Source organism: Carlito syrichta, unplaced genomic scaffold, assembly GCF_000164805.1.
Source record: "Carlito syrichta isolate Samal-C Ts95f unplaced genomic scaffold, Tarsius_syrichta-2.0.1 Scaffold304427, whole genome shotgun sequence".
NCBI classification, from domain to species: domain Eukaryota; kingdom Metazoa; phylum Chordata; class Mammalia; order Primates; family Tarsiidae; genus Carlito; species Carlito syrichta.
This window is the reverse complement of record NW_007248523.1, coordinates 219190-232566: the sequence shown is the minus strand read 5'-3', so window position 1 is coordinate 232566 and position 13377 is coordinate 219190. Positions and strand designations below refer to the sequence as shown.

Genomic DNA, 13377 nt, shown 5'->3' with positions numbered 1-13377 from the left:
TACGCCCAGGTCTTTCCTTCCAGTGTTTTCCACCAAGACCAGATTAGTCCTCCCAAGATAGTGTTTTGTGGGTGCCCCTTCCTTTGCTTGACAATTTTGCCTCTAAGTAAAGGTGTAAATCCCTCACCTGGTCACCCAAGAGCCCTGAGGGGCCACGCTGCCCTGCCCCTGCCCCGAGTCACAGATCACAGGCCAGCATGCCAGCCTTGCATGGCTACTGTCTGACGTGCCATCTGCTGCCCACCCAGCGCGTGTGTGTCCTGTTTCGCCAGTTAGGTTGTTACCTGCTGAAAGGTAAGAGTGAACCATGAAATTCATTTGTGCTCCTCACCACAAAACATGCGTGTCTAATGGCCCTCCCTCCCCCTCCTTCTCCTTCTCCTTCTTTCCCTCTTTCTCTCTCTCCATCCCCCCCGCCTTCTTGCCCTCCCTCCCTACCCTCCTGTAGCCTTTGAAATAACCTGTGACTTTCCTGGTAGAGGCTGTAGCATGAGAGCAGATTGGCTTGACTGACTTCCCATTGATTCAGACTTAGACTCAGAGAATTGTCTAGTAGAGGTAAGGCCAGGCCTGCCTCTTACAGTTTCTTGGCTCTTGGCTGTTTTTCTAAGGTCAGAAGTAACTTTTTTATAAAAAAAAATTTGTCTAAATGCAGAAAAGAAAAAAAAAAACACACTCATAACTTTTTCTGTCCAGAGACAACCACTTCAATTCTTTCCCCACTGTTCTTTGTATGAACTTGTATTTCTGTTATGATTTTTTTAAAGCGGTGCTTTCAGGCTGTTTTGACACTTCTTCCTTACTTTCATCAGGGTCATCATATCTCTAATGTGATGATCCATCCCTCTGCTGTACCTAGCCCTTCCCCTCACATACCTTTTCCAAGCCTCTGCTATTTGTATCCCTTCCAGATCCTTCAAAGCCTCTATTGGGTCCTGCTGCTGAAATTACCCACTTTTCCTCAGTCCCCAATAAAGCTTCTATTCCCTCAGAGGCAGTGGGCCTTAGCCAGCAAGGAGGGAAGCGACGGGATCACATTGATCTGCTGCACTGTGTGAATAATAATTGACTTAATTTTCACAGGGGTATTCGCCTTCAAGAAGCTACCACTTAGCTCATTCGAATCTTTTATCTGCAGAGTTTCAGACAGGGCTGCAAACAACGTAGGTCTCTTCAGGCAGCAGAGAGAATGAGCTTGGTCAACGTTGAGTCCATTTGGCACCCAGCATAGAGTAGAGTTTCTGGAATCAGGTGACCTAGGTTCGAACCCTGGCTCCTCTACTTACAAGTCATATGACTGCGGGCAGTATCTTTTGTCAGCTACACTCCACTGTGTGATACTTGAAGAGGACTGGCATTTACAACTTTGTTGGTTTCTTATGTGGATAAAACGTGATAGTGTAAGTGCCTGGCATGGAGCTAATGTTGTGTGATGTTGGCTATTCCTACCAGAACCCCCTCACCTGGAGCTTTTCCCCAGGTCCACTCCTGTGGCTGTTCCCAGATTTTCTTGTACTTTTTTTTTGAATTGGGATCTCACCGCGTTGCCCAGCCTGGAGTATAGGGACATGATTATGATTCACCGCAGTCTTGATCTCCTGGGTTCAGGCAGTCCTCCCGTCTCAGCCTCCCAAGTAGCTGGGACTATAGGCACATGCCACCACTCCCAGCTATATTTATTTATTTATGTATGTATCTATGTATGTGGGTTTTTTTTTCTGTAGAGATGAAATCTCACTGTGTTGCCCAGGTTGGTCTTGAACTCCTGGGCTTAAGGATTTCTTCTGCCTTGGCCTCCCAAAGTGCTGGGATTACAAGTGTGAGCCACTGTGCCTGGCCACACAGTTTTTTTTTTGTTGTTGTTCTACTTTTGAACCAGGGAATCTTCTAGAAATTCCAAGTTTTTTTCACAAAGTTGCTTGTGATGGTGAGAATACTGGAGAAGTGAAAATTCCCAGGAGTTTGGGGACTAAGGCATTACCAGGCCCACGTGTAAATTGGTGGACTGCCTGGGTTTGTTAAAGGTTTGCTGAGTGAGTAGACGGGTGGAAAAATATCAGTCGGTGCATGTCAAGTTAAAATAAAATTCGTTTGGCGTGCAGTCCTCTGCCTTGCTCTTATTGCCGATGTGAGTCCTTCTTTGGTTTTCAGAAGAGAACATTTCCAGGAGTGAAAGAAGTCTCTTAATCTACCTTTCAGGATACCTTAAAGCAGTAGTCCCCAACATTTTTGGCTTCAGGGACCGGTTTCATGTGGAGGCATGGTTTGGGGATGATTCAAGCATGTTACATTTATTGTGCACTTTATTTCTGTTTTATTTACATTATAATATGGAATGAAATAATTATACAACTCATCATAATGCAAAATCGGTGGGAGCCCTGAGCTCGTTTTCCTGCAACTAGATGGTCCGATCTGGGGAGACGGGAGACAGTGACACCCGAAATATGTTGCTTATGTCCATTGTACGCCATAATCTCATCTTGGTTGCTGTCACTGCAGAAAACCCTGCTTCAAGAAGATAGAACGTTGGGAATGGAAGCAGGTTTTTCAGTGCTGATGTGACAGGAGGTGGAGCTCAGGCGGTGATATCAGCAAGCAATGGGGAGCAGCTATAAATATAGATGAAGCTTTGTTTGCTCACCCACTGCTCACCTCTTGCTACATGGCCTGGTTCCTAACAGGCCTGGTTCCTAACAGGCCTGTGGCCCTGGGGGTTGGGGATCACTGCCTTAGAAACTCAGAGAATTGAAGCACCAATGTTCTAATCTTGGGGGAACTTTAAGACAGTTTGCGTTTCCATCTTGAGATGTGAGAGCCAGTCTTGTAACCATTCCCAGGTCCCATGGTGGACATGACACCTGTTTGATGGACACTCTCACCCCCAAGGTTAGTTCTGGTTTACCAGCTGCACTTGGGAGGCAGTGGGAAGTCCGTTTCCCGTGGACCTGCCCAGGGGGTTTCGAGACTGACGTTTTCTTTCGTACTGCCCAGGTATGGTGAAAAGGCACCAGCTGAATTTTTGCTTTTGCGGTCATGCAGTCCTGTACACACGGCCAGGTCCTCTCTCTTCCCGATAGATGATGGAAACATCATCCAGGAACATACATACTGCCTGCTTACGTCTGGCTTACCGAGGGAACATTTCTCAGGTCGTATCTGGTTTTTAATGAAGACATACTTCCTCCATTGCCTTCCCATTTTTCATGTCAGTCTTTGATTCGGGTAAAAAGCATTGAGAGACTTGAGTGGAGTTAAGCGGACCATGTTAACAGAATCTGTGACGAAGCCTCAACTCATGGAAACGTTTTTTGCCCTCTGCTTCTGTAGGCCGACAAATTGGAACTGAGATTTAAAAGAAAAAAACTACAAGGAATTAGTGACTGTTAGTTAGGTGGTAATAGTGGTTCCTTGTGGTTGAAGAATAATCAAGGGTGCTTTTCAGCATGTTTCTTGGTGCATTATGTTACGTGATCCTCAAAAACGCCCTGCCATGTTAGGACAGTGCCAGCCCCATTTTGCAAATGTGGAAACTGAACCCCTGAATACTGTGACTTGTTTAACACAGTGAATCTGGGACTTACTGAGACCTGAACAGGAGGAGTGGTGGGGACTCAATCTGGTCCCCAGAGGAGAGCGGGGAAGATGGTCAGATGGGGGTGAGAGGGTGGGGAGGGGCACAGCCCATGAAAAGTTACCTGCGAAGGATGTGCTTGGGAGCGAGATCAAGGCCATGGAGACAAGACTCTGTTGCTTGGGTTAGATTTAATCTGTAGCTACCATCTTTTTGCATTTCCATTCATGTAGAGAAACAAGAGATGTACTCCTTGGCGAAACAACTGTTCAGTATTCAGCTAATAAAATCTGCTTTGACAGCGAGGCCCTCATAAGTTATTGATGCTAATGGTGATGATTACCCAAGACAAAAGCCAGAACCCTTGGCTAACTGACTTCCGCACTCGTGCCTGGAAGCCGTCCTGCACTAGTGACTGCTCTGTCCGAATGACACACACCCCCTGTGCCTTCCCAGGGCCGTCCTCCCCGTGTGATTTTGGTTTTGCTGCAGAGACTTAGGGTGGTGGGTTGTAAATGTTGTGGTTTACGGGAACTTAGAGGTCCCTGGGAACTTTCTGCAATCAGCCCCTGCTGAATTGGTGGACAGAAGCAGGCGGCAGGGAGGCAGGGAGGCCGGGCTCCAAGAGCTTTCTGATTGCGGCGGAGGCTGTGAAGTCACTGAGCCCTGAAGAAAGGTGGTGTGTTTCCAAGTCGCGGTGAACCCAGACTTCCTTGAAGGCCAAAGGTCTACATCTGGCTGACCTTAGGCAGCAGGGGACTCGCTGAGGATAATAATGCAACATGTGGTTCAGTCATCACGTTGGCCATTGTGCCTCTTGTGCCCGACTCGAGAAGTCGCCTTACCTGCAACTTGTGGATTTTAGAAGAGTCTCTCACTGTCTTTATAGCTGAGACTTCCAGCTTTATCTTTGCCCAGGTGATCTTCCTGGCTCACTCCCTGTTTTATCATTGAAAGCTCCCCTTTTTCCTTTTTCCATGGAAGTAGCGGCCTTTGAGCGGACAGCTAACCTTCTCACTGTGTATGCCCCTATCCCCCACCCCCACCCCCTGCTCTTCGTTTCCTGAGGGCGAGGACCAGGGAAGTAGCATTTTTGTTGAACCTCAGCGATCATGGTGCTTTGCATATCACAGGTGTGGGGTCAGTCACTTGGGGTGGAATTGAGTTATATACTCAGTGTGTCCCCCGCTGCCTGGGTCAGCCAGATGTAGACCCTTGGCCTTTGAAGAAGTCTGGGTTCACTGTGACTTAGAAAGATGATGCCCGGGAAGGGTGCCTTAGTAGGCCTGGATGCAACCATGCCACAATGCCTTCCCTGTCGCCGGCTGCTGGAGTGGAAACTCATTTTTTTCTTATGTTGCATCATTTTTGAACCAACCCTCCTGTCCTCATTTTTTTGTTCTTTGATTTACTGTCTGCTTCCATTTTCTTATGGCTGTGGTGCTCGTGTAGTCGTTAGTGATTTTACATGGTGAAAGGTGTTCTCCATCTGTGCTCCCCAATCATGCCTGTCCAATGCAGAATGACTTTGGACAGATTGTGTGTGTTTTGCTTATAAAAGTAGAACAGAATATTTCAGAGAATTCTGAAAAGTATTGAGATAGCGTACAAGACTATAAAGTTACCGCTGTAATAGTTTCATACACTTTTGATCTGGCCTTTAAAAAAATCCATATGTATTTTTGTTTATCTAAAAATATACATCTTTGGCCTGGCGTGATGGCTCACATCTGTAATCCCAGCACTTTAGGAGGCTGAGGCAGGAGGATTGCTTGAGCCCAGGAGTTTGAGACCAGCCTATGAAACATAGTGAGACCTCATTTCTACAAAAAAATTTAAAAACTAGCCAGTCATGGTGGTGCGCACCTATGATCCCAGCTACTCGGGAGGCTGAAGCAGAAGGATTGCCTGAGCCCACAAGGTCAAAGCTGTACTCCAGCCTGGCCATCAGAGTGAGAACCCGGCTCAAAAAATAAAAATATACATCTTTGTAGTATTTTTTCTGTGAACATACAATTCACAAACATTTCTTCATTATCCATATGTAGTCTAAAAAAATCAGCATTTCTAATGTTCTAATGGCTACATTGCTTTGTCATATTTTACTATACATCATTTATAATTTTTCCTACTATTGGGCGGGAAGGGTTTTCTCCCCCTATTTTTTCCCACTTCTCTTAATGACATCTTGCTAATATCCAGAATGACTTTGAATTAAATCTATTCAGCGTTTTGTGAGCATGCTTTTCACGATTTTTCCAATTACATTGTTTTCTGTTTGTCAATGAACATCTCCTATCCATTGTATGTGAGCTGAATTTTTATGAATAAGGTTTTCCCCTTTGCTGTATTCAACTTACTATGATCTGCCTTCCTAGTTGATGCCTGTCCCAGATTGGCAGTCGCTCCCAAGATGGGTGCTTTGTTTAGTTCTCTCTAATGTTCTCTGTCAATATCCGATGACTTATGAACATGTAAACTCACCGGGGGTCAGCCATTCCTGTCCTTTGATGGCCTTAGGCACTGACCGCTGTTACTTTCTTTTTGTCCTTAGTCTCTTCCTGCCTGGTAAGGGACCTCCTTTGCACCCTCTTCAGCCCTTGTTGGTTCTGTCATTTTCTTGCCTTTGTTCTCAACGCCATGCCTACCTCTCTGGGTCTCCATCCTCCGTGTCTGCCCGCCCCATCTTCATTCTGATTTTCTTTAAATTTAAGTTCTTGCACCTGGTCCTCCAGACATCTGGGGGAAGTGCCTCCTGCCGTGAGACCACTTCCTCCAGCACGGGATTTTCCTGTCATGAGTCTCCATCTCCTCTCCCACAGTGACCAACGCCCTAGAATGTTCTTTCTGGGGCCCCTTCTCCCACCTCTGGCTGCAGACCACCCCGTCATGAGGATGCCGCTCCCTCCTTCGTCAGGCTGTGTGCACCCTCGCCCTGAAGCACTCCTGCCCAGCTATGCTTGCTGCTCTGTTGACTGTGTCCGCCCCTCAGTGGTATCTCATAACGCTGTCACCCTAGCAAAGATAGATTCTTTAGCCTGGTACCAGGTGTCAACCCCAGCCTTCTTCCTGGCAGGGTGAGAGATTTCACCCTTGGCGTCTCCCACCACAGGGACCCAGTGGCAACAGGCCATTCTGAAGGCCATCAAAAGGAAAAGTGAACAGTGTTGACTTCGTACAGATTTCAGTATTAAGGTTTTCTCGAAGGGAAAGCATTGCTGAGTTTGACTCCTTCCCACCCCTCCCCAAGCTATTAATCTGAGCTTTTCCGGTAAAAAGGGAAAAAGTTACACCATTCAGACCCACTCACTTTTACCGGAAGTCTTTAAAACAGAGCAGAGGAGAGTCTTTATCTCTGAAATTCTGACTTATTGGGTCACTTTATTCTTGTTTGTGTGTAGAAATTGCTAAAATAGAACTTGGAGTTAGAATTCCTGTGGGAACTGGACAGATTTTGTTTGCTTTTCTGAGAAGATACCAGTGAAGGTGAGTGTTCTTTCCTTATACATTACCGGGGAACAAAATGGCTCTGAGACTCTCAGTGTCGCAAGGTTCCTGTCAAGCCCTCAAATAAAAGGGGTTGTCAACTGTTGTACAAATTCCTCCCCTCAAGAAAGGGAAACCTAATTTCTAGATAGCACTCTCAAAGGATTCTGGCCACTCTCTGTATAAACCCCAGCAATGGGAAGTTACTCTCAATCTGTCTTTGCTGGGATGGGAATGGTTAGATTCATTTTGTGCAGAGAAGTTTTGTGCAGCTTCACTGTCAGTTGAATGACCAGTCCTAGCATGAATGTAAGTGGTGGCATAATGGGTACAAAATGCTGACAGAGAATACTACTTGGAGAACAGGGTTTTGCATGACTTCCAAAGAGACAGAAAGGATATTTCCCAAAATAAACCTGGGACATAGTATCTCATTCTCTCATACCCTGGGAGGTAGAAATGAACACCTAACCTGAAACATCTACGTTCTCCAGATTATTCACTCTGGGTGTCTCAGCAGCAGTGGGCTGCATTTTTATTCCAGTGCCTTCCAAAGGAATTGAGTTCATGCTCTCCAGAGATAACAAACATTTCTTAAGAAGGAACCAAGACAAACACAATCTCCTGCCAGCGTCCCCTGCTGTGCTACCCCTCACTGAGATACAGAGCCCTTCCCTCCAGGGCATTGGTGGGAGAGGAACAGGCCAAGCTGCTCCCAGAAGAAAATGGGCCATTGTGTACCTATTCAGAAATGAACTGCATCGGTGCACAGCTGTCTCACCAGAGTTCACTTTCCACATTATGTTTGAAAAACCAGTATCTGTGTCTAAGCTTGCAGTATTTAATATCCTGCCCCTTCATTTTGAAGGGATGCTGAGGCTCCCCGGTATGAGTCGCTCGGCTCTCTGGGTGGGTTTGCCACTGGCAGCTGTCCTGTGCTGATGGTGGTGACATAGGCACCTGTGTGCACATACACTTTGCGCCTGCCCACGTCCAGGGGTGACATTCGCCCTCACGTGTGGTCACCAGGCTCACCTTCGCCTTCTGTTCCAAGGAGGCTCAGAACTCGGTTACCGGAGCTCCAGTGTCCCCTTGCCAAGAATCCCAGTTGGGTCACTCTGTGGCTTTGGTTCTGCTTAGGACAACAGCTACGGCCCAGCCTTCCTGAAGCCCAGGATAGAGAAAAGCGCGGGGGGCGGGGAGGGGCCCCTTGCCTCTGGGTGCTGAGGTGACTTACTGCGTGGCACCCAGGAAAGACAATGCCTTTGCGTAGCACTGCCTTGGCCTTGCACTTGGCTTCAGGACTTCACGGAGGGAATCTCCTTTTATTAACCAGAAACGCATCTGGGAGAGGATGGAGCTGGCAGACCCTGTGTCTGTGCAGCCACCCGTCACATTTGGGGCCAGTTGGAACAGTGCAGGGATAAGGAACTCCACACCCGTGACCCTTCAAGGCTCCGTCTGCTTCCAACACTCCCCTCCCGCCCCTTTGTGCATCCCTCAGCACAGCCTTCCTGTCGAGGGTTATGCTGAAGCGATGCATCTGCCCTTTCAACGTACTGTCCAAGCAGGTGTTTACTGTGTGCCTTGTCAGACTCAGTCCTGTAAGGAAGAGAGGAAAAGGCAGTTCCAGGAGACAGCACCCCCTGGCCTGACTTCTGCAAGCTCTGGCATCGCAGCAGCGGCAAGTCCTCCCAGTTCCTCCTCTTCCTCTCCCTCTCTTCTTTCCCTCTTCCATTCTTCTGCTTCTTGTTTCTCCTCCCTCCCTCCATCTTCCTCCTCCCTCCTCCTCCCTCCCCCACCCTCCACCATGCCACTCAGAAGCCCTCTCTTAACTGTCGAGGAAGGTTCAGGCTGAGAAACCTTCGAATCTGCCCCTGACCAAGCATTTTCAAAAGCCGCGCAGCGCGTCACCGAGCCGACTTGGGAAGCCTCTGGCCCCTGCTTGTCCTCCTTGCTTGCATCACAGGCCCTCTCTCACCCTTATCACACTCCGATGACGTCTGACCTTTCCGCTCCACTCCCGGCCCAGACAGCGCTCTCTGTTTCCTCCTCATTTCCCTGGCTTGCCCCCACCCTGCAGGCACCCCGACATCATTTCCCTCCCACCTGTAACCCGCTGTTCGTGCCTCAGGGCCGGATCTTGTTTGACACTTGGCATCCTGAGTTATTTTTCCTCACCTGCGCGATGAGGGGATGAGATCAGATGTCATCTACTCCCCCTTTCAGCTAAAAGTTTCACAAGTCTGAGATCTGTCTCTTCTCTTGGTCTATCAGATAAGATATAGAAAGGATTATCCCCAGTTACTCCGAGACCGAGAGCCTGCCAGTGATGTGACCCAGCAGCAGGCCCTGAGCTTACTGCAGCCTTGACCCTCTGGGCTTAGGTGAGCCTTCCGCCTCAGCCTCCCGAGTAGCTGGGACTACACGCGTACAGCACCATGCCTGGCTAATTTTTTGATTTTTTGGAGAGGCAAGGTCTTACTATGTTGCCCAGGCTGGTCTCAAACTCCTGGGCTCAAGCAATTCCTCCTGCCTTGGCCTCCCAAAGTGCTGGGATTAAACTCTTTTGTTCTAGAATAGTTTTCGATTTACAGACAAATTATGAAGATAATATAGGCAGTTTCCCTTATTATTAACATGTATCTTACTTTGGTGTGGTCCATTGCTGTTGATATGTTATTATTACCTAAAGTCTGTATTTTATTCAGATTTCCTGTTTGTTTTTTTCTGATGTGCTTTTTCTGTCTCAGGATCACGGACAGGGTCCCACATTGCATTTAGTCCTCAGGCCGCCTTAGGCTCCTCTCAGCTGTCAATTTCTCAGACTTCCCTTGTTGTTGACCTTGACAGAGCTTGCCAGGTGTGTTGAAGCAGGTCCTGCTATTGGGATATGTCTGATGGTCTTCCTGTTAGACTCGGGTTAGGGGCTTCGGGGGTAAGACCACAGAGATGAAGCATCCGCCTCATCATATCACACCGTCAATGTGGCCATTGTTGGCCTTGATGGCTTGGCACGAGCCGTGGGTATCAGTTTCTCCACTGCAGAGCTGACTCCTGGCCTCCACCCTTCCATGCTATGCTCTGGAAGGATGTCTTTCTGCAGAGCCCACCTTTTGGGGGTGGGGCATGAAGCTCCCCCTTTTCTGAGGGCAGCTGCTGGCCAAATGATCACAGGAGGTGGCCACCCTCTCCAAGTAGGCCCGTACATCAGAGGCAAGCAAGCCCAAAGGCACCCTGGGTCACTACTGCAACAGGTGTGTGGTGTCCTGGGGCCTGCATGGGGTGCGTTCTCTGAGACAGGGAAGACCATGAGCCCGCATGTGAGTGAATGCATTCCCATGTGTGATGAATGTGTCATCCAGCACATTGGGCTAACGCTTCCACCCAGAAGACAGTTGCTTCCTGAGTCATAACAGTTGGAGAAAACCCTTGCTGGTCATCATCCAACCTTTTTCTAGACCTAGCTCTGTATTAACGTAGAAGTAAAACAACTTGGTCCTTACCCTCAGAGGATTCCAGAACTTCAAAAAGTATTCTCATTGCTCTTCAAGGCCTCCGAGTTCTAGTAATTAAGATATGGTTTGGCTTGCCTTCCATTATAGGCATTTCAGTATACTTGAAATAACGCCTTGTTTCTCCTGGCCAATTACGTGATTCCTGAGGGTAGGGACAGTGCCACTGATTTGTGTTTCCCATGCTGTTTTATTTCTGCCCGCGGAAGATTCTCAAGCAAGAGGAACTGAGATCCATGTGGACGCTCAGAGACCTCAAGTAAAGTCAGCAGAGGGTGTTGGTTTGCTGGTCTATTTCTGTGCGTGCTGGGGAGACACAGGACCGGAGAAAGTCATGTGCTCTTCTGATAGGCATTAGTGGAATTCTAAGAATGTAACCATTTTAGCCGGAAGAAAGTGGGACGGGTCCTTTTGTGTGTTTCGATCAGGTGGTGGGATGTGGGTCCCAGGTGAGGCGAGGAACCGTCACGAAACACCTTGGTTCTTTTTCTCTCCTGACAGGTTTGGACAGCAAGATGGGGTGTCAAGTCCTTCTCAATGTCGGCCACCAGATGCTGCGACGGAAGGTGGTGGACTGCAGCCGCGAGGACAGCCGACTGTCTCGCTGCCTGAACACTTTTGACCTGGTGGCCCTTGGGGTGGGCAGCACGCTGGGTGCCGGCGTCTACGTCCTGGCCGGGGCCGTGGCCCGCGAAGACGCAGGCCCTGCCATCGTTATCTCCTTCCTGATCGCTGCGCTGGCCTCCGTGCTGGCCGGCCTATGCTATGGCGAGTTTGGCGCGCGGGTCCCCAAGACGGGCTCAGCCTATCTCTACAGCTACGTCACCGTCGGGGAGCTCTGGGCCTTCATCACCGGCTGGAACCTCATCCTCTCCTACATTATTGGTAGGTCCCGGAAGGCCGGAGGGCGGGCCTCCACCACGCATCTGTCTGTCCTCACCTCCAGGGCTTGGGAGGGATGCCCCACATAGACTGAGCCCAGCTCCTCCCCGGAGCTACGACTTTGCTGACTGTTGTGAATGTTTGTGTGTCCTTCTGTGAAAGGTTGAGCAGCCCCTGGGTGTCACTAGATGGACCGGGCTGCCTCTGCTCTGTGCCCTTCGTGCACGTGGCCCGTGATAGGCCACGAGGACATCGTTCTTGCTAACACGAGAGACATCCAATTAAGAGGCTGCGTCACATTAGTTTAGAAGTATTTTCTTTCTTGAAGTATTTTTTTTTCTCTGATCACTAGAATCAATATATTACTAATAAAGAAAATTGGGGAAATAAAGAAAAACAAAAAGAAGAAAGCAGGAATACCCAACTTGACAACATGAAGAAGCGAATTCTCTTACCTATTCATTTTTTAATTCATTCTTTCAATAAATAAGTGCTAAACACCTGATCTGGGCCAGGCATTATGCTAGATGTCAGGAATACAAATGAAGGAGTAAGATAGTCTTTGTTCGGAAGAGTACACTGTCTAGGGATGTAGCCATTGTTAATACTTTCGTGAATTCACATGGATATTTTTGTACAGTATCTCTTTATAAAACAGTATATAGTAAGCATTTCTCATATTGTTATTTATTTGTAGCAATACTCCTAGTGGTTGCATACCATTGTATAGGTTTATATAAACAGCATAATGTATTGAGTGTTCTTAGGGAATGCTTAGCTTATTTCCAGGTATGTTGTTGTTATAAATAGTCAATTTTTTTTTTCTCTTTGGGCTAGCCATGATTTTTTTCCTTAAAACAAAGGCAGAATGTCTCCCTCAGCGGGTCTGTGTATTTTTTTTTTTTGATTTGGAGTCTTACTCTATTACTCAGGCTGGAGTGCTGTGGCACACTCACGGTGACCCCACCATTGACCTGCTGGGTTCTGGCAGTCCTTCTGCCTTAGGCTTCCAAGTAGCCGGAACTACAGGCGTTTCCTACCACGCCCAGCTAATTTTTTAAAAAAATTTATTGTAGAGATGAGGTCTTGCCAAGCTGCCCGGGCTGGTCTCAAACCTGGGGGCTCAGGCAATCCACTCGCCTCGGCCTGCCAAAGTGCTGGGATTTCAGGCTGAGCCACCGAGCCTGGCCAGGTCTGCATGTTTTTAAGGCCTTTGTGGACTCCTGTCCTCCCACGCGGCCAGGGCCCTTTCCCCAGGGTGCTGGCACCAGGCATTAGCATGTAACACAACCACCCAGCAAACAAAGAAACCAAACACAGACAATCTTTTCAGTTTGGTAGGTAAACACTGTTTGTTTCTCTTTATGTTCTGATTACAATGGAAGTCGAACACATCAACTTAAGAGAAACAAACACCTGGATATCAGAATGAGTCTCCCACCTCCCCCACTGTGCATGCTGCCTGCTGGGGCCCTTGTGGCCTTATCTCTGCATGCGGGCACCAAGCCTCTTCGCCAGGACAGCTGGCAGAGTTCTCCCACTCAAGGTCTCCGAGTGGCACCTTCTCTTTTTTTCCAGCAGCTGCAATATCGGTGCAGAGCCAGCATAGCTTACTCTTCTGAGTTGTGAAATAAAATAAAATTCAGAATCTTTTTTCATTGCATCCTCAGAACTGATAACCACAAATGGTTCTCACAGCAGAAAGGCTCTCAGTGGGAATGTAGCTGTTTTAAATGGACCATTATGTTTCCAGAGGATTTACCTGGGTATAAAATATACATTGAGCAGAGCGTGCTTGCTTCTAGAACAACAAATGAAAGAGTCTTTGCCAGAGTGTGCTTTGCTTGTATAAGACTGCATGTATTATGAAAATGTATTCTCAGCCACAGCTACTGGGAAAGGGCAGTTTTCCCAGCAAAC

At 48.0% G+C, this 13377-nt stretch overlaps 1 protein-coding gene across 1 annotated transcript in view; it reads left to right on the top strand.

The window, feature by feature from the left end:
* The window catches only part of SLC7A1 (solute carrier family 7 member 1), an 82635-nt gene that overhangs the window by 48994 nt on the left and 20264 nt on the right, over positions 1 to 13377 (top strand). The window contains exon 3 of the mRNA XM_008059897.1: positions 11077 to 11460. Coding sequence (XP_008058088.1) covers positions 11091 to 11460 — 370 coding nt within the window. The 5' untranslated portion in view covers positions 11077 to 11090. The remainder of the gene's footprint in view (positions 1 to 11076; positions 11461 to 13377) is intronic.